Source organism: Harpia harpyja, chromosome 16 (genome assembly GCF_026419915.1).
Source record: "Harpia harpyja isolate bHarHar1 chromosome 16, bHarHar1 primary haplotype, whole genome shotgun sequence".
Lineage (NCBI taxonomy): Eukaryota > Metazoa > Chordata > Aves > Accipitriformes > Accipitridae > Harpia > Harpia harpyja.
The window spans coordinates 2362644-2389254 of NC_068955.1; the positions used below are offsets into that span (position 1 = coordinate 2362644).

The 26611-nt window shown below is 45.3% G+C and overlaps 1 protein-coding gene across 2 annotated transcripts in view; it reads left to right on the forward strand.

Annotated features, from left to right (window-relative positions):
- The window catches only part of CSMD2 (CUB and Sushi multiple domains 2), a 311331-nt gene that overhangs the window by 186270 nt on the left and 98450 nt on the right, over positions 1-26611 (forward strand). For both annotated transcript variants that reach the window (XM_052811437.1, XM_052811438.1), the window contains 11 exons: positions 3494-3820; positions 6088-6282; positions 8882-9020; positions 9766-9953; positions 10357-10545; positions 10767-10883; positions 16632-16847; positions 19146-19334; positions 23379-23548; positions 25187-25343; positions 25731-25922. In XM_052811437.1, coding sequence (XP_052667397.1) covers positions 3494-3820; positions 6088-6282; positions 8882-9020; positions 9766-9953; positions 10357-10545; positions 10767-10883; positions 16632-16847; positions 19146-19334; positions 23379-23548; positions 25187-25343; positions 25731-25922 — 2079 coding nt within the window. The remainder of the gene's footprint in view (positions 1-3493; positions 3821-6087; positions 6283-8881; positions 9021-9765; positions 9954-10356; positions 10546-10766; positions 10884-16631; positions 16848-19145; positions 19335-23378; positions 23549-25186; positions 25344-25730; positions 25923-26611) is intronic.

The following is a 26611-nucleotide window of genomic DNA, read 5'->3' on the forward strand; positions in this document are numbered from 1 at the left end:
CTGAACCTGGTGCCTTTCCCATTCCCATGCATTGCAGGTGCGCCCTCTCCCCGGGATCAGCCCTGGATTCTCACGTGCGGGATGAGCAGAGATGGAGTGTCTGGGGCCACCAGGCATGCCTCGCGGGAGAAGCGAGGTGGTCTGTGAGGAGGCAGGATCTTTTGAAGGCAGAAGAAAAGAGAAGCAAGTTGTGCTTAGACTGACCAGACAAATGCTGAAATTGCTTCTGGCTGAAAGCGCAGAAACAAGCAGCTGTGCTGGTGAATAACTGTCAGATGCCTCCGTGTTCAGCTTGGCCGTGAGCATCGCTCACTGGGACCGTGGGGCAGTGCCCTTGTGCCACAGCCATGTGTCCCCATCGACTTTTTAAGACAAGAAGCAATGAGCTCTTTCTTCGCTGTTTTAGTGCTCTTAATTAAGGCAGAATCTTGATAACGTTTGTGATGACTTGAATAAATACCTTGTACTCATTCGTTAATGACATGGGTCTCACTGGCTTTGGTAGGTACTGTTTCTACTGAGTTTTGCTGTGATTTATTCTGCTGTATCTAATAAAGGGATTTTTCTTATTGCTTTTGCAGTACTTGATCAGTAATAATAATTATTGACAAAGGTCAGCATAGGCTTATAAATTTGAACCTAAGCTATGGACATAACGAAATGTCCTCTCATAACATTTAAGAACAACGCTAATAAATATTAATTTCAATCTCTTAGCTCAAGGCCTCAGAGTCACGGATATTCCTAACTCAGCGATCCTGACGGACAGGCTGCAGGCAGCAGGGCTGACCTCTGTCTGTCTGTCATGTTTCGAATGACTGCTCGCTCCTTGGGGGCACTTTGTTCCTGACTGTCTCGGATGCACAAAACAGCACGAGACAGGTAACGCTCAGCTGTCTTCCACCTTTCTTGGGTACTATCATCTTCGTTCTGATAGCACGTTTCACTGTCTGTGACATACTGTTAAACAGCTTCTGCTTTTTTCCAAGTGTCCAGCAAAGCACTCCTGAGAAAGCCGAGAGGCTGACGTGGATCCTGGTGCCAGCCCTGTCCAGTGCAGCCCCAGACCAAAAACCTCCTTTCACGCTGAAGAAAAACCTTTCCTGCTTAAAAAGATAAAGAAAATCTTTGTATCACAGATGCCATGATCTCGTTAGCAAACCTTCTGGATCAGTTGTTGTTTCCTGGGTTGCATGTGGCTCTATGGGAGGCGAAGCCGAGCTCCCCGCTGCACCGAGGAGAGCTCGTACGCTGGTGCCCGGCCGTGGGCTTGGGACGTGGATGCGTGGGGCAGTGGCCTTTGTCCTACAGCCTGCAACTTGGCTGTCTCCTACACTTGTTACTTTATGGAAAATTGAAATTGTCATTTACTTCCCTGCGGTGGAGACTTTTGGGGTTTTTTATCTGTTACTTTTTAATCTGTCATTTTGTTTTATCCAGCAAAGTTTAATTTTATATTCTTCCCTCACACTGCTTTTCTTTCTTTTGTCAGCAAGTTCTTTGTTGTTGTTATTTCCTGAAATGAGCCACCAGCGCTGTGCCATAATAGCTGTGCTAGCAACTGTACCTCTCTGTTGCTGGCTGTGTGATACTGTAGGTCCTGTATGAATGCTAATTTACCACTTTGGATTTAAAAATTTATAGGCGATACGTAGATCCTATGAGGGGTTCCTACTGCGAAGATGTTTCTCTGTGTGCGAATGCGTTTATTTTCAATAACTATTCCTAGGCAGATTACACCAAGCTTATGCTGACAGAATTATTTGACAGCATCGCTTGATATTTTAGCATCTAGTAAAGAAGAAAATCCTGAGGATATTTTGCAGTTTGTTTTCTCTTTAATCTGTTCTCTTCATTGCTGAGAGCAGGAAATAGATTGTGTAGCTCTTAGCCTTGATAACGTCATGGTAACGTCCATCTTATTTGATGCGAAACCATTAAGTGTTGAAGGAAGACAGAGGGAAGGGTGAGCATTGAACCAAGTAATCGTATAAATGCCAAACCAAAACCAGTCTCATCCTCTGTGCAATGTCCTTTTGCCAGGAATTAGTGAGATGTATGTTCCAAGTGATGGATTTTAGCAAGGGTGATGGTGGGGAAAAAGATGAGTAAAGCATACATAGGTAAAATATCAAAAACATGGGTAGGTACCACTTAAAAGGCAGCCTTGCTTTTTCAAATTAATGGACCTTGTCAGCTGAAATACAGTATATATTGAAAACCCTTGAGAGCTAAAGGTTTTTTTTTTTCATATGCACTCTTCCCCTCAACTTCACTTTAAGACTGGTTTTAATTATTTTCAAGGGAATGGCAATCTAGTTTGATGCCTCTTTTTGGTAACTTGCTACCCTAGCAGAAGTCAGTGATTTATTTGTAATGGGAAGGGGAGCTTCCCTTACACCTGGGCTGCAGACTGCAGCCTGCCAGCGCTTGCTCCGAGTTGTCCCAAGCCCCTGGCACTTGGGGGAAGCTTGGGAATGTTCTTGGGCTGTTCCTTGCCCAGTGCAGCGAAGTCACTACCAAGACCAAACAGCAGCCTCCATTTTTCAGTGCTCATTTGGCACAGGTGTAAACAGCTGCCTGAGGAGATAGACAAAGGCAAATTGACTTACAGTGCTCCTTCTCAAAGGAGCTGACATTTTATTGCTGGATCCTACAAATGCTTAATACAGGATGGGCAGTCTGAATGCAAGGAGTTTGTATAAATGCAGTGAGACTGCCCGGGTGCAGTCACATCTGTTGAGGAGCACGGGTAAGAAGTGCTTTTAGCAAATAGAAAGGTAAGCTAGAAGTGCAGATTTTTTTAAGCAAACCCTGAAGAGTCTGCGCTGTGCTCAGAATTGCATCTGCAGTTTACCCAGCACTTCAGACTAAAAAGCTTGGGTACGGATAGCAGCAGAGGAACCTGGAGGTCTGCGTGGGGTAGGAGCTGAGTTGATTCCTTACCTCGGGTTTGGTAGGTTGTGCTGAGTTGCGGCCACAATAGAAGACACTGCTACGAAGTCTAACTTGTTTAATGCTAATTTGATTTTGCACTAGCTGTAGTCACGCATTTGATTGTAGGCTTTCTCTCAGGGATATGCAGGGGAGTTCACCTGCAAAATACCAAATCCCCACCTGGCTGAGTGACATTTTCTTCCTGCAGTAAAAGAAACCCGTGCTCTGCTGTGCATGGCACAAAGCCTACACAAATGTAAGGAAGTGCACTATTGAAAAAAGGGGCAGTACTGTGCTAGGCTGGAAAATTGCAAATCAACCAAAACCAGGACTGGAGACCGCTTTGAAGTCACTTCTTCCCCATGCAAATAAATCACTGACGTCTAGCAGTGAATGGAGCACTGAGCCCTTCCTTTCTTTAATCGTCTCTGAGAAGCAAAGCAGTTGGGAATTTGCAGGAATCACCCAGCTCAAGGGATAAGGGGGAGGGGGAAACATGACGGAGCAGTTTGTAGGAGCACCGTGCTGCATGATTGATGGTGATTTCTTATTGCAGTTTCCTGCTTTTTCAACTTCACCACCCCATCTGGGATTGTGCTGTCACCAAATTACCCTGAAGAATATGGAAGCAGCTTGCACTGTGTTTGGTTAATTATAGCTAAACCCGAGAGCCGAATTCACTTGGCTTTCAATGATTTTGATGTGGAGCCTCAGTTTGATTTCCTAGCTGTGAAGGATGGTGGGACTGCGGAATCTCCGGTGCTGGGGACCTTCTCAGGAAACCAGATCCCCTCCTCTCTGACCAGCAGCGGTCACGTAGCCAGGCTGGAGTTCCAGACCGACCACTCCATGGAGAAGAGAGGCTTCAACATAACCTTCACCAGTAAGTGCCCGATCCTTCCTTGTGGTTTTCATTTCAAGCTCGAAATTCTTGTTGGAGACTAATGGGCAAGAGTTTGATCTCACTAACGCCATTGCAATTCCAGAGTAAGTCTGAAAACTGAGGATTATGTCAGATTTGCAGGTGGGTAATTAAGGATTGGTGTCAAGCTTAGAGCTGATTGCACGAGTTCTTTCTGGCTGTGAATTTTAAGTCTCGTCCAGTGGTGTGAAAGAAACAGTTGGGCCCTGGATTATCTGTCCGTGGAGCAGCCAGGTTTCTGTGCTCTCACCAGCCCGCAGCCTGCTGTGTTACGTGGGCTTTCTGCTCTCTCTTGCCGTGCCTCCGTTCTGCTCACTGAGGGGGGACAATGCTTTGAGGACAGCTTGGTGCCATCAGGGAGAACTATTAGATCTCAGGTGGTTGTGTTCATCAGTCAATATTATCATCGTTTGCTGACACCTAAAAGCGTGTGAGACTTTGAAGATAAGGGAAAACATGTAGCAATGTCTTATAATAGAAAGCCTTGAAACTTCCACAGATACATTTGGCTTCACGTAAGTCCAGTCTTCAAATCTCAAATGAATGCTATAGTAATTTTATCCTCGTATTGTCCTATAATTTTCTAAAGAACGTTATTAAACCTATTCAGCAGAACTGATAAATGACTTTATTATAACAGCCTTTAGTGGCACAGCTAATTTAATAGCCTTTCTAGCTATGATTGCAAATCCTCAATTTAAAAAAAAAATTAAAAAATCAGAGGTCTTAAGATACCATTTGCCACACTACAGCGGGCTGAAGGCTCATCAGATGAAGTAGCTTGTGTATGGTAGTATCACATACCCAGGATTGAGTCCTAGATACTGTAAATAGGGAGATACCTCATCACCGCATCCAGAAACGCTGGCAGTGCCCTCCAGCATGCGTCTCCGATGCGTTACATACCCGTGTTGGGAGTTGCGGCTGTCCCATGTATGAAGACATTTTTAAAGCAAATTTTTTATTGTTGTAAATGACTCTTAAGTACGCATGAGTTAATCTGTTCTGATTGCTGGAACTACCAAAAGGGAGCTCCTGAGTCTTGCTCAGACACCTTGCTATCCTTCCCTTCGGTTCAGGTATGAGAGAGGAGACAACATATTGCTACAAGGGACAGATACCAGAGCACAAGGAACAGATTCAGCCTGTGTTTTCCCCTTTAACAGTGTATTTAACAAGGTTTTATAAGAGTAACGATGCTCTGTAAGAAAGCCAGAACTCATCTGAATTTGGTCAGGTGCATTAAAGGTACTAAAAGCATGTGTGTGTAATTAATCTGGAGGCTTTAATCTTTCATATGCTGCTCATCTCTGAAGACCACCTCCCAGCATATGAAGATATAGTACATAATTATGCACTTAATGGGGAATTAAGGCTATAGACTTACTTTCTGATTGGTTGCCTGGCCTAGTTTTTAACTGCTGGAAAAGGGCAGGCCTTTAAACAGAGCTACGTGTCTGTGCAATTCCACACGCAGCTTTGCAACACCTAGAAAGGTAATTGGTGTGTGTCCTTCATTTTATCCTAATAATGATGATAAGCAAGGTTGGGGACTATATGGCGGTCAATCACAGAACATGCTGAGAGGAGCCTTACTTTTAACCACAGGGCCTTAAAGCTTTCATTTTTTCCATAAAATGTTAACTTATGTCTCTCTATGCAGATGTGTGCACTGCGGTACTTTTAGAGTTTTTAAAAATCTTTCTCTATTTTGAGCATTTGTGTATTTTCGTATGCGCAAGATAGCTGAGAAGATAATTTGGTTCTGTGGGCTCTTTTCTGGCCCCTTTTACTGCTGCATCTCAGCACCTCTTGGGTGCAAATGGTTTTAATCTCATCCTTCCTCTCTCAGGTTGCAAATGAACACTTGCAGTAGGGACAGGGAACAGAAAAATTGTAAGTGACTTGAACAGTGAGAACACGTAGTTGGCTGTCTCAGCAGTTTAGAGAAGAGGTGGTGACGTGATTTCTGCCACAGGTTGGCTTGTCTGTGCGGAACACGGTAGCTTTGCTGGGATGATCGTGGGCCGAATTTGGGTCTGTGCTGTTTGGTCTTCCCTGTGCAGAAGGTTTGCTGTCCAAGGGCAAGATCAAGTGCTGTTGTCTCCATAGGAAAGACATGAAACTATTGTTTAATTCCTAAGTTTGCGGTCCAACATGCTTATTTTTGAATTGGACAGAGGCGGGGGTAGCAAGTTACTCACTATTCTCTTATTTTTCCCTCTTAGCGTTTAGGCATAACGAGTGCCCTGACCCTGGCGTGCCTGTGAACGGAAAGCGATTTGGTGACAGCCTCCAGCTTGGCAGCTCGGTGTCCTTCCTTTGCGATGAGGGCTTCATCAGGACCCATGGCTCAGAAACCATCACCTGCATTTTGAAGGAAGGAAATGTGGTCTGGAACAATGCAGTACTCAGATGTGAAGGTAAATTTTATCGTCTTTCCTACTAGTTTGCTCGTGCACCCTGGAAGGAGGATGATCCCCTGGTGTTTGCAGCCTTTTGGGGGAAAAGGATAATAGTTTTGTCTATCAAGCTTCTGGTCAGATAACCCATAGTGAAGGTATACAGTGCTGGCCTTATGGGAGGCCTTTTGCCATCATATAGGCAGAGCTTTTTGTTGTTGAGAGCTGAAGGGCTATTGGACGTCAGTTCTAACCTTCAACTTCTCAGTTATGGCCAGGATTTTACATAGGTCTAGAAGGTGTTGTCTGCAGAGAAGAGTTTGCTTGGGAGGAAGTGCTAGTCCAATAATCACTGAGCACTGAACTCAGTTTGGTTTCTAATTTTCTGTGAAATGAATGATGGGGATTATTTTTATTAGCTCAGTTCTTGTTACAACAGGTGTTTTTCTAATAACAATAATAAAAGGCTTTGATTTACTGATGACTAAAAGCTTCCCTGCTACTCTTGTCACGAAGGGAATTGAAGAACAGAGAATGGAAGATACATGGTGGTATTTCTTCTGTCCTGATTTTCGATGCCTGTAAAACATATAATACTCACATAAAAAAAGAAGCCAAAGGTACAGATCTTTACTGTGAAAAGTGAACTCGTTGCTGCAAACTTTCGTACACGCACACGTGCCCTTGGCGTGTCTCTGTCAGTGTGGTGCATCGGTCCCATCTAACGGACTCTGGCGGTCGGGAGCCAGAAATCTTGCTTTTACATCTCTTTGCGACAACAGCTATGATAGCCAACCTGGAAATGTGGGAGATGGATTGAATTAAAGGCTTTAATACAGATTTCAAAGCTTTTTCCTAGTCCTTTAAAGCTTCTACTATGGAGAAGAGATGTGAAGAAAGAGCTTATTAGAAGTGAAAACTCTTCTTCTGCCTTCTGTTCTCAGGGAAGTGATGCCCTGCACTGGTATTTACAGCAATTTGAATAACAAGTACTGTGCTATTGAGAAATAGTACTGTAATATTGAGAAATAATTTCAGTAATTGGTCTTGCATTGTTCAAGCGGATGAACAGCAGAAATTGCACGATCTAGTCCATTGTCTTTCAGATTAAAAGGAGGTGGTATTGGTTGTGTTCAATAACTTTTATATAATAAGAAGCGGGACTTTTTTATATTCCTGTATAATTTTTCTTTTGTAAGCAGCTGACAATAAGATGTCTGTAGGTTTGATTCAGGGTTTCTATTACTTTCACAAGCACGAGCGTTTAAGTTTATGTATTTGTAAGCGTAGAAGGGAAATACACATTAAATAATACACTTTTTTGTCTTTGAAAGCTTTGATAACCTTATGCCGTTAACTTGTGCTTTTTTCTCTGTGATCGCAGTGGTGATTTCTTTGACTCGCCCCTCAGTATGCACTCGGTTAAGTGTACATTTTAATTAGCCTTTTTAAACAAGGAGGAAGTATGTAGATCTAAAGTACTGTTTAGCACTTGAAAAAATTAATGGGAAGGAAAGAGACCTAAAAAAAGAGTTGAAAGATGGATAGAAGTCCTGACAGGAAATTATGTAGCTTTGGGGCAGAAAGGAGCCTCTTGTTCAAAAATAATTGGTTCGGATCCAGTTGAGATCAATCGACTTTCATCTGCCATCCTTCAGATGAGCAGTGAAGGTTTTAGGCCCAGGCTTGCGTAGGTATTTAAGGTCATATCAAGTAGGACATTTTATAGCCCTTGCGCGAAACTTGCACCGCAGCCGGCCCTGGGTGGATGCTTCAGCAGCCGCTCTGTTGGAGCGGGGTCCCCTCGGTCCCCTCGGACTCAGCCGGCAGCGAGGGTCGTGGGACGACGGGCTCGGTCTGCCCCGTGGGAGCTCCCGAAGGCTGTGACGTGGTCACGCGAGACGTGCGTGACCGGCACCGGGGACTTGACTCAGCAGGACGTGAAGAAACACCTGGTGATGAATTCTGCAAAGCGCTGAGCAGGGGGAACACAACCTCACAGCAACAGACACGCTTTTCCATCCCGTTTGATTTTTTTTTTTTTTTTTTTTTTAGAGGACAATACACTGCAGTTATCTAGGGCTATAGGATTTTGTACCTCTGGTCCATCAGATCCAGTGTCCTTTTTCCGGAAAAGATAATAATATGCCTTCAGCTTCTGCTGATGGCGCAAGGGACCACAGTGTGGAATAAATGCCATAGTCTTGTGATGTCCCTTGTGGGAGAAAAGACATGACTCAATTACAACAGATATGAATGATTTTCTGGCGCCTGCAGCTACTGAAATGCAAACTGACCTTGCAGTTTTCTCTGGTTTTGTATCTAATAATTACTATTATACTCTGTCCCCTTAGAGCCACTGCATGAGGTCAGGCTACTGACTCCCACAGATACAGTAGCAGGCTGCTACAGCTTCAGTTTAAGCTAGAAAAGGCAGTTTCTTACCAGCTAGCTTTGTTATTTCATCTGGTTCTGATTATTTTTAACACGTGAGAAACAGTAACGCGTGAAAGCTGTTGCACGGCAGGACGATACCGCCTGGCAGGGAGGAGCACGTCCAGTTGTGCCACAGCTTCTGCGATGCTCTTCACCTAAATCGTGCCGTTTTCCTTGTCCCCAGCGCCGTGCGGGGGCCACCTGACGTCGCCCAGCGGAACCATCCTGTCCCCCGGCTGGCCTGGCTTCTACAAGGACTCCCTGAGCTGCGCGTGGGTCATCGAGGCTCAGCCGGGCTACCCCATCAAGATCACGTTTGACAGGTGCTCACCTTGGGCTTCTCAAAAGTTTCCTCTTCGCGGTTGTTTTTGGTGGTTCCAGCAGTGTTGAGTTGTAGCCGCCCCCGGAGGAAAAGGGAACGAACGAACTGCTCAGTGTTGTGTTTGGCAGCGAGGTTCTCTGCTTCTCTCTCTCTTTCTTTTTTTTTTTTTTTTTTTAATTAACTCCTGACAAGACATTAAAATTCACCTAACGTTCAAGAAGAAAAGGTGGAAAATGGTGATTTTTCCCTTCTTGTTTTGACTAACTCCTGCTAACTTGCAGTGCTATTTTAGATGCGCGTAGGACACGTTTTCGGAGGCTGAGCTCCCACGTGCTCAGCCTGCCGGGGGGAAGCAGCAGTGAGGATCTGGCCCTGACTCGGGAGCGCCGAGTCTCTTGACTTGCCCTGGATTTCACTGTTTGAGGAGGGCTGTGCTTTCTTGAACCCGAGTCTGTATGTCTGAGAGGTGATTGCTCATGTAGCGTAAGACGCTTGTTGCTGCAAAGACTGTTGGGTGTCAGCAGATGAGGCAGGTGAAGGATCGGAAGGAAACCAGACCGCGTAGGAGGGGGATGACGTGTTCCCAGTAAGATGCTCAGCCGGCCGAAGGCCAGGCAGTAGAAGCAGACCCACGTATTGCCCCGTGGCCTGTGCTGCCTTCTAGTCATTAGACCACATTGAGGGCTGCAATGAAGAAAAATTAGCCATGCTGGTTTTTCACGGATGTGTTCTCGTGTCCCTTTCAGATTTAAGACAGAGGTGAATTACGACACCCTGGAAGTGCGAGATGGCCGGTCCTATTCTTCCCCGTTGATAGGTGTCTATGACGGGACTCAGGTGCCCCAGTTCCTCATCAGCACCAGCAACTACCTCTACCTCCTCTTCACCACTGACAAAAGCCACTCTGACATAGGCTTTCAGATCCGATATGAAAGTAAGTGCAAGTTATTCATGTAATTACGCACTCTCCGGCAGCACAATGGACTCAATCAGAGGCCCATTGGACTCGGTTCTCCCCTTTGCCAGGCAGTTAGCGCTACTACAGTGATTGGAGAATGTGAAGCTACTGCGAGTGAAGTAGCAGTTTCTGCTTTTTGACCATCTTGCTTGTTTATAGAGGTTTTTATTTTTATTTTAGCATCTGCAGGATATTAGTGATTTGAGGAGGCAGAGTTGAGTTCCTCTGCCCATTTCATCCTCTTACCTTGGGGATAATTGGTAGGACTTTGAGTGAGCTCATAGGAGGAGTTGAACTTTCGCCCAGGCTAATCACTGCACCTTGCAGCAGGCTCCGCAGCCACTGAGTGGTCTGACACGGGTGGGTTTGTTTGCCACAGCTGTGAAGCTCCAGTCAGACCACTGCTTGGATCCGGGGATCCCGGTAAATGGCCAGCGCCACGGGAACGATTTCTACGTGGGAGCACTGGTGACGTTCAGCTGCGATTCAGGCTACACCCTGAGTGACAACGAAGCCCTGGAGTGTGAGCCAAACTTCCAGTGGAGCCGGCCACTGCCCAGCTGTGAGGGTAAGGAGCGCAGAAGATAACATCTGCAGGAGATGGCAAGCACTTAATTTGCAAATCTACTGCAAAAGCAAAGCAGCAATTGTGAAGTTCATAATGATATTTGATCTGTGTACGTTGTTTGATTTTGATGGGTTGGGCTTTGTTTTGACATTCAGAAGAACTGATATTCTTCCAGCTGATGATAAGTTTTGAATTATTGAATTCTTTCTTCTTTTTTGCAGCTCTGTGTGGAGGTTACATTCGTGGTTCCAGTGGTACCATCTTATCCCCAGGCTTCCCTGATTTTTATCCCAATAACTTGAACTGCACGTGGACAATAGAAACGTCACATGGAAAAGGTGAGAAGCCTTTAGCTTAGAGTGGTTTTAAGGATGGTCTGGAGGACGGTGGTCAGTGCTCTTGGTGATGATGGGTGCTCACGTGCTTGGCCAGTTGCTGTTCTTGCCGCCACCCAGACGTCTCTGGACAAGATGCAGAGGTTTTTGGTGTCGCATCTCTTAATCCCTTTAAAATGGAGAGGATTAAGAGGAAAGATGGTCCCGTATCAAACCCACAGATCAGAGAGCCTGTGCCAGGCGTTACCTTTGCTTTCAGGCCTTTGTGGCAGTATCCTCTGGAAAGTTAGCTGGTATTTGGGTACCTGGTAGTGCTAGTAATGCCACGTGGAGGAAAGGCGACCTGCCGCTGACACCACTACAGTAATGTTTGGTACTCGATAGTACTTTCAGCCTTATTTTTTTGTTGCAGTGCTGGATCGCTATCTGTGTAACGTTTTACAGATGGGGAAATGGAAACATGTAGTAAATCATTTCCAGACATTGGACAGAACTCGGGCTCTCGGTTCCCAGCTCTGTCCTAGTTCTGCAGCTCCCATCTCCCCGCTGGCTAGGAGTATTGCCAGTATAGAGGCAAAGTGCAGATCTATTTAGTCCGATCTCCCGTGTAGCGCAGGCCAATCTTTTGTCTTGGAGGAAAATTTCAAGAAAATGTATCTCTGATGATTAGAGAGCGAGTTTTATGTACAAGGGTGGGAGGTATTTTCTCCTGATCCATTCGGTATCTGCCTGGGGTAAGCACAAAGGGTATAAACCCTTTATGTAACTTTATGCACTCTTATATAACTGTCTCGTCATACTGGGTATCAGCACGACGGGAGCTATCATGAGCCAATTTTGCAAATACCATTTGTATTACAGCAAATAAACTTGTCAATGAACAGCACAGTGCATTAAGGGAACCATCACATGCTGTGAAAAGTATTCTGTTGAGTAGCAGCAATCCACTCTTCATTAATCCACTCTGCCTTGGATTCAGCTCTCCGATGAGACACTGCATTATCCTGTAGCTAAGCTAAGCACAACACAGCAAACTGATACTCTTTCATATGAGAAAGTGCAAGTCTGATGTCCTGTGTGCTTTTATGCTGATGTCAGAAGAAAGTCTTCTGACCAAGCTAAGCACAGCTTGAAAAAACGTGGAGTATTTTCAAATGGTAGGGATATATCTCCATAAGTCTAGGGGGGGGTTTGTCCCTTGTCCTGTAAAAGATCCTGCTGTGGCTAATTCAGTAGTACAGGAAACAGCACATCCCTTACAGCAGTTCAGAGGGATGCAGTTTTGGATCATCCAAAGAATTCAGCCCTGGATCTGACCATCTTGAACTGGACCATGTTTGTCACACTAGGAGAAGCTGGATGTTGAGCTCTCTGGAAAGCTGGTCCTAGATTTAGCAGTCTGAAGCATATGAGCTTCTTCAGAAATTCTAGCCTTAGCTGCAGGCAATGAATGTTAGAAGATCAAACCGTGAGCTGCTCTGTAAATACAGCTACTCGTAGTGAAAAATTACAGGTCTCCAGGCCTTTGACAAGAGTTTCAGCTCTTCTTACCTACCAGGTTGTGCTGGAAAGGTGGGGATAAGATTCGGAGAAAAGAAGTTGAGTGTTTAAAGAAAGAGACCTTTCCATACCAGTGAAAGGAGTCTGTTCATACTGTGTTTGGTTTTGTCTTTTCATCCCGCTGCTGGTATCCTTCCTTCAAGGTTGTTCTCCAGGAGCTCGTTAGAAACGAGCCGCAGCACAGGGTGGGATCCCTCTCCTTGGGCAGGTGCCCTTCGGCAGGGCGCTGGGCTGCGGCTGCCGGCGGCAGTGCTTTGCTCCCAGGCGGAATCGCCCTTCTTGTGCTTGTGGAGCTTTCTGGGCTAGGAAAGCTTCACCCAGGCAGCTGCTTGGATGCAGGAAATCTCCAAATCCAGTTAGAGGTTAGGGTGAGAGGGGAGGATAGATAGAGGACGTTGTACAGATATAATAAGCTGGTAGATAGCCAACTTACATGTCAGGAAAACCTCTCCTTTCTTGTCCCTGTAGTTCAGGTGAGTTGTTTATTTACCACTGCAATGAAAGGAGGAGATGAGCAAAGGAAGATGTCCTTTTCTCTAACGTTTTGTGGAAGATGTTGAAATGTATTTAGATGCTGGGCTGTGTCGGTGGGAGTGTGCGTACACATACATAGGCGTACCTACGCATCCTTTCTCTTGCAACAATCGTAGCGATCTGCTTTCCCAGCTGTCGCTGTGTTAAACTGCTGTGTAATGCATTGCAACAAGCTTCTCCCAGCTCTTTTCAGCATTCCTGCAACGTTTCTTCTCATTCTTCAGTAAAGAGTAGTGGAACAGAGTGACCCTGAGTCAGAGCAGTAGCCGCTGAAATGGAATTAATTTAGTCCTTGGAGAACAGAACAGGCTTTAAAAAAAGGCATAACTGGAACCCCGTTCTCAGCTAACTTCGTTGGCAGTGCACTTGCAGTGCAGAGTCTTCTCTCTGTGCTTTGTCCTTGCCTTTCGGTTCCCTGTTGTTGGAGACCACTGGGTGCATCCGTGATCACTGGGTCGGTTTGGTGCTTGCTAAACCCAGAAGCTCTAACAATTCTGCTGCAAGCAGGGGATGCATTTATTTATGTGACTTAAGTGTTTGCCATTGTACCTGATTTTTCTTGTTCTAGTTTTATGTTTCCCACACCCACTTCTACTAATGCCTCACTGCTTGGGTCTGCAGCGCTGCTGCTGCCCAGGTCTGGGAAGTCTTTCAGTTCCCATAAAATAGAAGAGAGTTCAAGGGGAGGAACCTGTCCATCAGACTATTCCCTGCCAAGCCAGTGACCAAGCAGGGATGATCTGTGTCGTAAAAGCCAGACTCCAGTTACTCCCAGATCCTCATGAACATCTCGCACGTGGCCAGCACGTGAGTCCCTTAATTGAAACAAGTTGGTTGTTATAACAGTTATTTTTATGTGACTGCAGACACTGATTTACTTTATGGACTCACGAGCTGTACAATTTGCGTTTAAAAGCAGCTTAATTTTAAAGGTATTTAAACGCTTAAGGAGAGACTATTATTTTTAATCTGAGAACTTCAAAGTGATTTCTTTTCCCTATAATTTGTTTTGTTGTTTCTTTTACAGAGAATGAAAAAAAAAAAACCACCCTGCATTTGCAGAGACATTTTGTGCTACAGTAAATTTCAGACCAGAACAAAGGTTTAATCAGAGTCACAAATCCTTTAAAATGAGTTTATAATTGGCTCTTATGGCTACAGTTCCACAGCCCTTAACTGGCTCTTGTGCCCTGTGATTGGAGTTGTTATCTTAAAAGACCTGGAGTCAGGGGCTGTCCTCCCGGTTCTGGGGACTGAATTATGCTTGTGTTTCTCTGGTGGTGTGTTGATTTTGGTTGAGAGATAGTATTTCTGTTCCTTAGATTGGGTTTTGTAAAACCGAGGGTATAAATTTACTGTCAGTTGATAAACAGGGAAAACTTAAGACATTTTGTATTCACTGCATCTCACCAAGTTTTCAGGCCAAAACAGGTCATATCTATTTTCAGTTGACTATACTGCTGGTAAGACTAATAAACATTTGGAAACTGTTAGACATTTCCTACCTTCGTGGAGTTTTGCAGGGGGAACAGTGGAACTAAAAATTTTCTGCTGGGCTCCATATAATATTTACCTGGATGTAAGGAAGGAATTGTCAAAGTCGAGACCCGTTTTGGTCATCGCTAAGCAGCAGGTCACACAAATACTGCCTGGGACACTGAAGGTTAGCGAGGTGCAATGAGCTGCTGTGCAGGGATAAAGATGGGGAGAGAACAGGGCAGCTGAGATGACCTGGTGAGCGCTGCTTCTTCCCAGTCCAATGATTTCTGTGGGAAAGGCTTTGTATTGGTTACATTGCCTCTCTGACCTTCATTTCTTGGAAGGAAACTGCTTGCATGTGACCAGTAAACCTTCAAAAAGAAATTGGATAGACTTAGGGATAAATGGAATATTCAGAGTTTTAATTTGAATCTGACAAAAACCTGTTGGGATGGATATTAAATCTCATGCTCCAGAGCTTTAATCAGTCTCTAGGTTGGTCTCATCCTGATCTCCAGAAATTAATGGGGAATGGGGAGCAAGGAGAAGATTCTTTCTCTGATCCTTATTTACAGATTTCCTGTGCTTGCTTTTGAAGCAGCTGATGCTGTACTTTGGCAGAGATGGGATGCAGAGCAAGACAGCCCTTGGGTCTCACCAGGCTGGCAGTCTCTGTGGTGTTAATCGTTGGCTTAAATGAAGTGACTTGGTCATGCCACTGGGCGCTCCTGATGCGTGCGAGGAGGTAGGGATCTAACCGTGACTAATGAAGACCGGGTTACAGCACTTGCATTTGCATGGAGGAGTCTGTTTCTCTGCAAATAGCCCTGTCGAGTTCAGCGGGGTTATGAGGAGTGTAAAGCCCAATTCAGCGTGAGCTGGGGCTTGGGAGCCTGCCTCTTGGTGCTCAGAAAGTGTGCTAAGATCTTTGGATGAAAGAAGCCATATAAATGCAAAGAGGCTTTTTTATTGCTAGGCATCGCTTTAGCTTGTTAACTTTGTGTGACGATAATGTGACAGGGTTTCTGATATAAGATCCTGCCTTGCTTTGCTCTCTGAAAGCTGCCATTTTTTGTTTTTCAAGAGTAAGTGTTTCTAATTGCGTTTGAATTCTAGCATGAAAAATCACCTAGCTGGAGGCTTTTGCAAAAGCCTGAAGTACTTACTATTTTGTGTCTGTAGGTGTGAAGGATACTTTAAGTAATCCATTACTCCTTTCTTGTTCATTTACGAATGCAGCAAGGTCACAGCCTTCTCGCTGAAATCTTTCAAGTTGTTGAAATTGAATTTGGAAGAAGAGACAAAATAGTTTTCCTCTGTTTGTCTGGTCTTTCTGTAGCTGGATCCATTGTGGGGTTTATTTTTGTCAGTATAATAGTAGGTCACAAGCAGGGAAGGGTTGGCAGCAGCCCCTTCCCAGCAGGACAGGGCTGGGCTGGGCCCTCGAGCAGGGTGCTGCCGGGAGGGAGCGTGGCTGCCTGACATAGCCCTAACTTGGGAGATGCACCTGAACGGCCTAACGAGCCGTTTTTGGCTGAGGAAACACAGGTCTGTCCACGCATGATCACTCCTGTTGTCCTCCAACCTCCGGGCACCAGCGTTCAGTCCCAGCATAGGAAGGTATAGGACGTCCCTGCAGTCATGCTGCTGACATACTTTATCTTCTGGAAAAGCCTCTCTGACCTTGATACTTGGCTTAAGTCCTATTTTCCTAGGTATGAATTCCTTCTGGAACTTACTTGTTTTTGTTGTTTTCAAGTCCTCGCAACTACAGCTTTCGCTGCTCTTGCTATCTATCTAAAGGTCAACACTTTTAAAATAAAATACTCCGCTAAGCTGCCAGGCTCAGTCCTTTCTGCTGCTGATCCGTCCCTCGAGCGAGCCTGTGTTGTCTCTGTTCCTGCGTTACAAAGGCACAGGAATCGAAGATCTTAACTGCTTTTCTCTGTTCTGGGCCTTGTACCATACCCTTGTTTTACTTTTTTCATCTATTTAATTTCTTACATAAATGTGTCCATGGTTTTCCGTGTGCTTTTCCTTCTCGGCTGGCCTGCTGTTACTGGGAAACAGGGAATCAGTACTGGTGTCTCGGAGAGGAGAGGGGCTTTGGCTCTGGGACGGAGGGGTGCCGTGCGAACACCGTTGGCTGAAGCCATCTCTATTTTTCCTTCCCTGCAGGTGTGTTCTTCACTTTTCATACCTTTCACTTGGAGAATGGCCATGACTACCTCCTGATCACCGAAAATACCAGCTTTGTTCAGCCGCTGAAGCAACTGACAGGGTCTCGGCTCCCTGCCCCGCTTAGTGCAGGGCTCTTTGGAAACTTCTCTGCTCAAATTCGCTTCATCTCAGACTTCTCCATGTCCTATGAGGGTTTCAACATCACATTCTCAGGTAAGAACAGGGGTGGACAAAGACTTCATTCTTCCCCTTTCCTTCCCACCTTTCTGCAAATCTCGGGAATAATTTTCTGTTGACGCAGTTGCATGTGATTTGGGTCACTGATGGTCACTCCTCTTGTTACCCCAGTAAATTATTCTAGCATTAAACCACAGTATGTCCCAAGAAATATTCTCCTTGCAGTCCCCGTATCACCAGATGCAGCAATTTTGTCTGCCTTGAGCCCCAGTAGATGACTGGATTTGAACCCACTGGAATGAAATCCCACTACAGATGCGTTTGTTGCTTTCTCCCTCCTCACCCGATCATCTTTTCTGCTCTGTTTAGGGACAGAGTTTCAGGTCAAGTTTTCTTAGGCTATGCTATCCCTGTTCCCTCCAGATGCCTGCCTTCTCTGTTTATCAGAGGAAAATCGCTGCAGTAGGTACAGCATTTCCAACGTGGGAAGCTGGGACAGATGGGATCTTTTGGAAGGCAGTGTTGAGCAATCTGCACTTCTTGGATAAGGAGCAAGGCAGAGCGGGTCATTCCCGTTGTCCGTCTGGTCTCTCTTTTTTTCCTTTGGTTCATTGCTCTGCTTGGATGCTCATCCAGTGACCCAGCCTCTGCAGCTGGCTTCAGCCTGTCCTAGATGTAACACATGCCTCGTATAGCCTAGGCCAGGTTTCCGTGAGCCCACTGGCATTGCTGGGGAACTGGAAACAGTATTTTCTCTTGCTGGACTAGCTCCGACTTGCTATAATAGCAGATGAAAGCAGACCTGCTGGTGCCCACAGGGCATCAAGGGATGCGGGATTTTGCTGACTTCAGCAACCCTTCTCGCCCCTGCTGTGCTGTTGAAGATCTGGTTGTGCGAGACAGCTTCTGCCCTAAGAACTTCCAGTAAGCCAGTTCGGTCCTGCGCTTCCTAAACCAAGCCATTTCTGATGCTGGCTTTGACTGTTTGTGATTATACAAAATGCTGGTTTCTTCAAATGTAATTCTGGATTTTCAGAAGTTGTCAATGAAAAGTAGCGTGTGCGGGGTGCTCTTGGAGAGAGACTCAAAGAAAGGCATGTTTGCTTATGCAGAACAGATCATCACACTTGTAAATCGCTGTGCGTGGGTAATCTCTGGTTGAAGTGCGCAAGGTGTTTAACTGTGTCCTTTAACCTGAAGTCCTACAAATGACTGCCAAAGTGTGTGCCTGTGCACGCGTTTCAGAAAATGTAATCTCTTCTGCCTGAGTGCCCCGACAAGCCGTTCCATAAAACAATCAGTTAATGGACAAAAGCTTATTGTATCGGTGCTGTTGTTCTCTCTATCTCAGCATACCTTTTAGTCCGGAGGGCAACAGCTGCAAATTCGGCCTGCTGGTGTGGAAGAGAAATGACCGTTTTTATTGTGGAGCTCGATGCTGACGTGCTCACTGTCTTTGACAGACAGAGCTGTTGCCATAGATGCAGATAAAACCTGCTGCACTGAGAGAACTGGTTTCTGATAACCGTTGTTCTGCCCTCTGAAGTCAGGGATTTGCATATGATACTCCATGGAAACTAGTCAGAAAGTTTCCAATTAACTTTCTTTTTGATGGAGGAAAAATGGCTTTTTGCCTTAAAAAAATTTGCCTCAAATTATCTAATTATAAATAGTATTTTTAATGTGTTTGGGGACTTCTTTCTTTTGTTGGAAAATGAAAATGGGAGTCAGTTATGTTTTTACCTTCCTTTAGATATATATGTACACCTTTTACTTCGCAGGTCTGTTATTTTTCAAAAAATAACCCTCAAAACGTTTTTTGGTCAAAGACATGCATTTGGCTCTTAGCCATAATGCTACATGACCTTTCATTTAGCAGCAGCTTAAATGTTCTCTTGCATTCCCCAAGCAAGATGCTGTGTTCATTCATTTTCAGGATTAGTAATGTAGAGGCAGCAGAAATCCCATCCGGATCAATTCATCTTCATTTGACTAAACCAGAGGGAGAATGACAAATTTCCATCGTGTTTTGTTACCGCTGATGTCACTTTCTTGTTTGTCTGACAACAGTGACAAAAAAATGAGACCTGTTGTGTTTTGAGTTGGTTTAAATCAAGATCCTGGCGGCACCCTGGGGGCTGCGTATCGAGAGTGAAACCCGAGTTGGTCTTCATGGCTCAGACGGGACGTACGACTTGCACGGATGCTTCCTTTGCAGAGCTTCACTTCAGCGGGATCAAAACTCGGAGCTTCCTCCTCATCCTCCTGTTGCGGGACTGGGGTGTCCTTAGCAGGGAGGATGGAGTTCCATAAATGTCTGTTTTTCCCCTGTAGAATATGATTTGGAGCCCTGCGACGAGCCGGAGGTCCCAGCCTACAGCATCAGAAAGGGCCTGCAGTTCGGAGTGGGGGATGTCCTCACCTTTTCCTGCTTCCCTGGCTACCGGCTGGAGGGTGCATCCCGCATCACCTGCCTCGGGGGGAGACGGCGTGTGTGGAGTTCGCCTCTGCCAAGGTGTGTTGGTAGGTGGTCATGTGCTTTCATTTTGCTTGGTTGGTTACACTGTGCTGGATTGGTTTGGTGGGCAGGGGTGGGTGGCATCCCCCGGGACGGCATCTTTCAGCTCGCAGGGTGGTTGGTGCGGGGATGGGGGGGAGAGGGAGCTGGAATGAGCTTTCAGCCCTGCAGCTGTGTGCGGGGACGGGAGGGACAGGCGGAAAGGCTGCATTCCTCCCCGGAGTTGGAGCACACCAGGCACATTGCAGACGGGGTCGCGCACGTCAGCAGAAGCCCTATGTCTCTGCAGCTCATCCTCGGTGCTGCGGTTGAGCCCCAGTGATTGTCCAAGTGAAGGAATCGCGAGCCGTGGGAGAGGCATCGTCCCTTTCGGGATAGTTTCTGTAAAACAGCGTCGTTTTAAGGCCATCCTCCCTTTGAATCAGAGTGCTGTAAAGCTTAATAGTCCAGTCGTATGAAAGCTGCTTCTGGGTGGGTGATCTTAAGCAATGCAAATTCCATGACCGTATGGATGCGTCTGGGAAACCCCCTCTGGCTTTTACCTTTTCCTTACCCTCCAGAGGTTTCTTGCACCTTACACCTTTCACTTCCTCTCCTCCTAACTATTGCACGTCCTTTTTGCAATCCCTCCAGCCGTTATTTATACTAATAAATAAATCTAAGGATAGAGGAGAGGAAGAATTCATCTGCAACACTGAGCTAGTTTCTGGCTGTCGTCCCTGATGCAGATGGGCTACAGACACTCTTGTCTGGCAAGGTCTGCAGAGCACCCCCCTGCCCAGCCCCCAGTAACCTCCAAGCATAACAGTTAGCGTAAAAGAACAAAAGTAGCAATGCGCTACAGCGAGAAGGCAGAGAGGAGGAAGGATGCTTCAGGCTTTTGCAAAAAGATTTAATATATTTTTCTGTTGTACAGTTTAGTAAGTAGGCAACTGTTCAGTGCCTTGCTGCTGCCTGGTTCACCCAGAGCCGTAAGGGATTTGTCCAAATCAGGCAGACCAGATCTCTTACCTGTTTTCACTCTGGCAAAGCCTGCTAGGTAGGTTTTCCTGATCTGTGTTAGTGACCTTTGAGGGCCATTGCAAAGAGAGCATCCCAGCAAAAGCCAGTCTCCTTTGTCAGTTTGTTGAGTCATGTCATGCTGAATGTTTTGCAGCACTGCTTAATGCTTAGGTCAGAGGGTTGCATCATCCTGCTGTGACAAGCAGCCTCTTCAGGGCATGAATAATAATCAGGTTGCAGAAAAAGCTAATCAGGGGAATAGAAATCAAAAAGAATCATAACAAAGCTTTAAACTTGATCTTCAGACATCATCGCTAAGTGGGCACACTGACTTCCATTTGCCAATTCCCTACTGCAGCTGGCTTTGAATTAGCATGGTGGTTTTATAATAATGGGTGAAATTCACTGTCTGGTGATTAGTGCAGAGCTCTGGTGGCAGGGTGACAGCTTTTTCCGCAGTGTCCCCACTGCACACTCGGATCTGTGTGCTACCCTGGATATAGATGGATATTGGAGACTTAAGATCACAGAAGATTTAATTGTTTTTGCCAGACAAGCCAGACGCTATGTATTCAGTTCCTGTTCTAGAGATGGGCCTGGAGAGAAACGAGAGCCGTTTGTTCCTTTGGCCAACCCCTCTCTCCAGGGTAGGAATGATCCCCACCGACTGCTACTTCAGACCAGGTCCTGAGTGGTGATGTCTCCAGCATCATCCCTGGGTCATCTGTGCTAAAGCGAAGGTCCTGCTTTTCATACGTGGCAAGAGAGGAGGAGAAATTTGCTTCCAAAGTACCACCTTTCAGCGTATCTGCTGCTGCTTCCTTGCTTAACCCTCATGCTTTAAAGGAGGACCAGCAGAGGTGGCAGAGTCAGCGCAGAAAGCTGCACGTGATGGTTTTGCTTAGCTCCAACAACTTTGTATGCTGTGAAGGACTTGGGGAGATGAGGCAGAGCTAGCTAATCAGAAGAGCTGTTTCCAGGGCAAGTTGGAGTGACTCTCCCCAGCCGTGCATGCGAAACACCAGGGCTCAAAGGAACAGGGAGCCAGTGTTTTACAGCTGGAAATCTTTCAGGGTAAATAGGCGGAGAAAACAAGGACTCACAGTTTGCTCATGTGGGAACTGATCGGGGAGTAACGAAAAATCCTAAACACATGGTGGTTGCAAGGCAGATTTACACGTGTTGGGAGGTTGTATATATATGTAGCAAACTGGCTGCAACGGTCCTAGCTGAAACCAGGCACTCGGACAAGGCAGCAACTGCTGGCAGCAGGCGTCCTCTGAGGAGGACATCCTTTGGACACCGTTTTGCAAGTAGGCCCTCAAGCTGTATCTGAGCGTTGGGGACTTTTGCTTCCTCCCTGCGGTAACAGCAGGTTAGAGCTCATTTTGACGTCGTGCCGCGAGCTGTGGTGGAGCTGGGTGCTATCACAGTAGTACTGCTTCTTGCACTCGGATGCACTTGAATGTCTGCTCGCTGCTTCGTGTAGTGAGGACGTGCCCATAGCAGTCCTCTTATACTTGCTGTGGCGTGTTCGTATGAGAGATTGTGTCCTTAAAAGCTTGCAAATAAAATACATAAAATACAGAGGTGAGGGATGGTTGTTGCTATTTTCTGGAAACATTAAACTGTGATCTCCTGACATCCAAGATAGGTTGAACCTCCAAAGCTGCCATCCTCTTCCTTCTCTAAAGAGGATCATTCTGCCAAGTTTTGAGTCACACAAATCTTCTAACTTCAAATTTGGCTCAAAATCAAATGCTGTTCACACAGAGTAGAAAAGGAAGCAGATCTCGTGAAGGAGGAGAGAAGTCTTACTAGAAGAATGTGATGGAACAGGGACGGACTGCAGCTTGTAGTGAATAACAACAGGGAAAGGATTGACTTTACTTCCTTATTTCCTTCCTTTCTTCCTTCTTTCTAAAATCGTGGCCATTTATAACCTGTCACGGGATGTAAACTGCTCTCAGGGAAGGGAGAAACAACCGCAGTAACATTAACTACCCCTGCCCTTCCAGTTCCCCGAGCCAGAGGTATATAGGGATGCCCACATCAACATCTCCTCCTCTGTCCCCAGCCCCTTGTCTTTTGAACAAGAGCGGTCAGTTTTATCTATGCTACAGAAAAACCTGAGCCCACCGTGGTTCTTTGAGTGACATTTGGGGAGCAAAGAAAGATATGTAAATTGGAGCTCATTTCCAAAACTGAGAGGCAAAAGGATCCCCGGTTTTCTGTCTTTTTCTGATGGGAATGGATGTAATTGTTAGCTGCAAAGCTGGGAAGAAAAAAAACGCAGGGAGCAAGGGACAAGAGGTCTTTTAAAATACTGTCAAATGATGAACTAGAGAGTTGAGGATAGCATTAACAACAACTAAGGTCAAATTTTGCCTTTTTAGCTTTTAGGAAATTATTTTGGGGGAAGATTTCGAAATTCAGACTTAGTTTTATCATTTGTAATTATTTGGAAGTTTCACTAAGCATATCTTTCTGCACAAAGAGCTCTGGCACTTGCAACACATTGGTACCAGCAATCCGTGTGCTGTGTTGACTGTTGAAAGAATACCATGATTTTTATTTACTATATATAGGTATAGGATGAGCTTTGTTTAAATATGGCAAAGACTTCAAATATTTCAAGCTAATAATATTTTTTTATTTTCCTTCTGGTTCGTGAATTGGGAAGGAACATAAACACAGGCGCCATCTCGAGTAGGTGGTGGCTTTCCAGGGATTTTGGAATGTTTTTCTGAATTGGGACCCAAGATAGCATTTGAGTATGCCAGCTTTCTGTGACTCAGTTTCCCTGTCCATATAAGGAGAGGGTGTTAATCGCTCTTGTAAGGCACCTGAGGTTTAGTGATGATAGAAGGGCTATTAAGTACTGGTTTGTTTACTGACTGCACTTGGAAATAGGGTCCATGGATGTGTTGGTAGACGGGTATAGGAAGGAGTGAGCATCTGTGGCCATTTGGAGGAATCACCTGCATGTGTTGTATGGCTAGAGTATACATGTGGTTATTAAAATGTGGTTTTGTGTCTTTATGTAGCTGAATGTGGTTCATCTGTAACTGGAACCCAAGGTGTGCTGCTGTCCCCCAACTATCCAATAAACTATAACAACAACCATGAGTGCATCTACTCAATCCAGACCCAGCCAGGAAAGGGGATCCAGCTGAAAGCCAGGACTTTTGAACTGGAGGCAGGAGATGTCCTCAAGGTAATTCTTCGTCTCTAGCAATGAAACGCTACCATGCTGCTAATGAGAGCAAGATCTGAAAGGGAAATGATGTTCCAAAATTTTGATGGAGTTAGCTGAGACTAACCTCTGGAAAATGCCATCCAGGCAGTACTGACAGTGCTGTGGAAGTCTCTAGGAGAGACTCATACTCGGACTACAGGTGACCAGTAGTCACTGCTGTGTCATTAAGTGATTAGCATGACAGTTTTGAAGACAGCAGCAAAATTACCATGGACCAGACTGAACTTCAGGCAGGGCAGCTGGGCTAGAATATTGTCTGCGTGTATCCCCTCTAAGGTTAGAGCAGGACATAGACGTGATACATCTGCGAAACAATATCTTCTAGCCCAGGGATGCTGTCTGATCAGCGCGTGTCACTGCTGTGTGTTGGTTTGCTGTGCTTAAAAAAATATCGTGTAATTTTAGGAAATCAGCGCCTCTGAACTTCGCCAGCTCATAGCAGTCTCTGGCAGCAGCCCTAAGGCGATAGTGAAAGTCCTTTGCACTTCAGCCTAGCTGGTTATTTGAGGCCTCAGTCTGCAGATGGATGTGTAAACAAATTCTGTATCTATTAAAAGCGTAGACATCTTTGCTGTATCACTGCACCTTCTGCTGTGAAGCCTTCCCTGAGATGTAGAGATTTGTTGGAATGTCAAGGGTTCTTCCTTTGTAGCTAAATTTCAGTTCTTATCTGCATAGCTGTGCTGGGGAAACTGTTAACACGTGAGGAAGTGTGAGGTTCTTAGAATTTTTTTTGTGGCTTTAAGAATCAAGGCTGTTTTGTCCCAAAAAGGGGTTTATTTAAATGCAGAACTCCAGACTCAAGCTCTTCAGCATTCCCATACTCAGTCTTAGATTAATCTGCATTTACAAGTTTCAGGACTCTATATAGGAGGAGACAAATCCAGGCTGAGTTTCTATTAACCACAAAGAAATGGTTTTGTAGGAGGCATTAATATTACAAGATGTGTGCTGCTGTGCTAAGCCATCTTCCCAGAGAACGCCTCTGTCCTCATTTAAGTGCCATACTTCTGCACTGCAAGATAGGTGTAATCCGCATCTTTTCAGCTCACAAATGACTGGAAAGAGAGAGAGATTTCCAGCTAATGCAAAGAATATACTCGTTGTGAAAGAAATTATGTTCTCTCAACAGGTTTGTCATCAGCTTCTCATCTGCTCTTGAGGAAAGTTACTATCAATCTCCACTAGTGAGAAGTTGCTTTTTATCCTCATAGAGAATCATGCTATCTAAAAGAAAGGAAAAAAAACATTTGTGTTTTTCTTAAATAATAGTGGGGTCAAGGCACATCTAAGTCACTGAAGGGAGAAAATGTTTTTCCCAGTAGCTGTGCTGCACCTTTGGAAAGAGAGCTTAGTTCAGAAAAGACAGCCCTGAGTACAGTATAAGCTCAGGTGTGAGGAGGAGGATGCGGATCCTCCAGGGTGTGAATCCTGGTCCTCAGATGAGCAGCATCGTGAAGTCTCATCAAGTCAGACTCTTAGTTGGGATAATTTCACTGGTTTTAAAGGAACTGTCCCTGTTCGCGCTCCTGGATGATTTGGTCCCTGAAGTAGCAAATAAAATGTTTTCCAGTACGTGTTTCTTGTTCCTCCCAGGTCTACGATGGCACCAATAGTTCTGCTCGTCTGCTGGGCTCCTTTAGCCGCTCTGAAATGCTCGGCACCAGCATAAACAGCACTTCCAGCAGCATGTGGCTTGAGTTTATCACCAACAGTGAGAACACGAGTAAAGGCTTTGAGCTGCAGTTTTCTAGTAAGTCTTAGGCCCATATGCTTGTGAGGTGGGAATCCGAGGTGTAAGGGTGTATTGTTGTGTTACGGTTGCACAACCAGAGGAAACAGTCTTTCCCATAGAGATCTTGTAGTCTAAAGTGGAATTGGAGTGGGGGAGATCATTATGCCGGCAAACCTTTTCTGTTGTGAATGAGGCAGTGGTGATACAGAAACTTTGGATCAAAGCTGAGATACCAGATTTCTGGGATCTCGTTCAAATATTAATTAAAAAAAATATTAATTTTCAATATGGTGGTTTTTCTCTCCAGCAAATGGTTTTAAGAGGAAAATATTAATATGATCTTGTGTTAATATCTCCTGGCTGTTAAATATCTGATGAAAACAGATGCTGTTTCTTCCGCTCCAGGTTTTGAACTCATTAAATGTGAGGACCCTGGCATCCCACAGTTTGGCTACAAGGTACACGATGAGGGACACTTTGCTGGCAGCTCCGTATCCTTTAGCTGTGACCCTGGCTATACCCTGCGAGGCACCAGGGTGCTGGTCTGCCTGACGGGGGAGAGGAGAGCTTGGGATCAACCCCTGCCAACCTGCGTAGGTGAGACAACTCTTGCTGTTAAAACGTCCTCTAACAAGTACTTTGCTGTGGGCACCATGCTGAATGCCCCTTCTTCCTTCTTTGCTAATATATATGATGTTAACTCTGATACTGATTGCACCCATCTACATTAGTAAAGACCATGGTAAGGATACTATGTAAGGCATCTTCGGATCGAGAGCCCTGATCTCTGCAAAAGTTCTACAAGCAGTCTGAACATGAAACACTGTGCTCTGAGCACAGATTTGACAAGGTTTCTTGCTTCCCTCCAAGGAGACTACTGCTTTTCTAGTCCTTGTCCTTTCACTTAAATGTGTTAAGCAGAGTGGCACTTTCTGATAATGGCAGGCATCAACGTGTGTCCAGGCATTTGACAGTTCAAAGTCATGTTTATTTGAGAGCTACATGACATTTGATTCCAGACCTTCAGATGTTTTAATTCCCTCAGTCTTTTCTTAGCTAAGTCCCGAGTGCCCTTTTACCTGTAGCTGTCCAGAAGGATGTCTTCTTGCTTGGAAAATTCTGGTATTAAGTTTTGTGTATCCAAGTGAAGTGCTGTTGGTCTGTTACTCGACAACTTCAACATTAGCTAGTGTTTCCGGGACATGGTGAAGTTCTTGCAGACTTAGTCCTCTGAGAGGCCTCAACAACCAGAAGGCTGCTTTCATGGTTATAAGTGATGTGCTCAG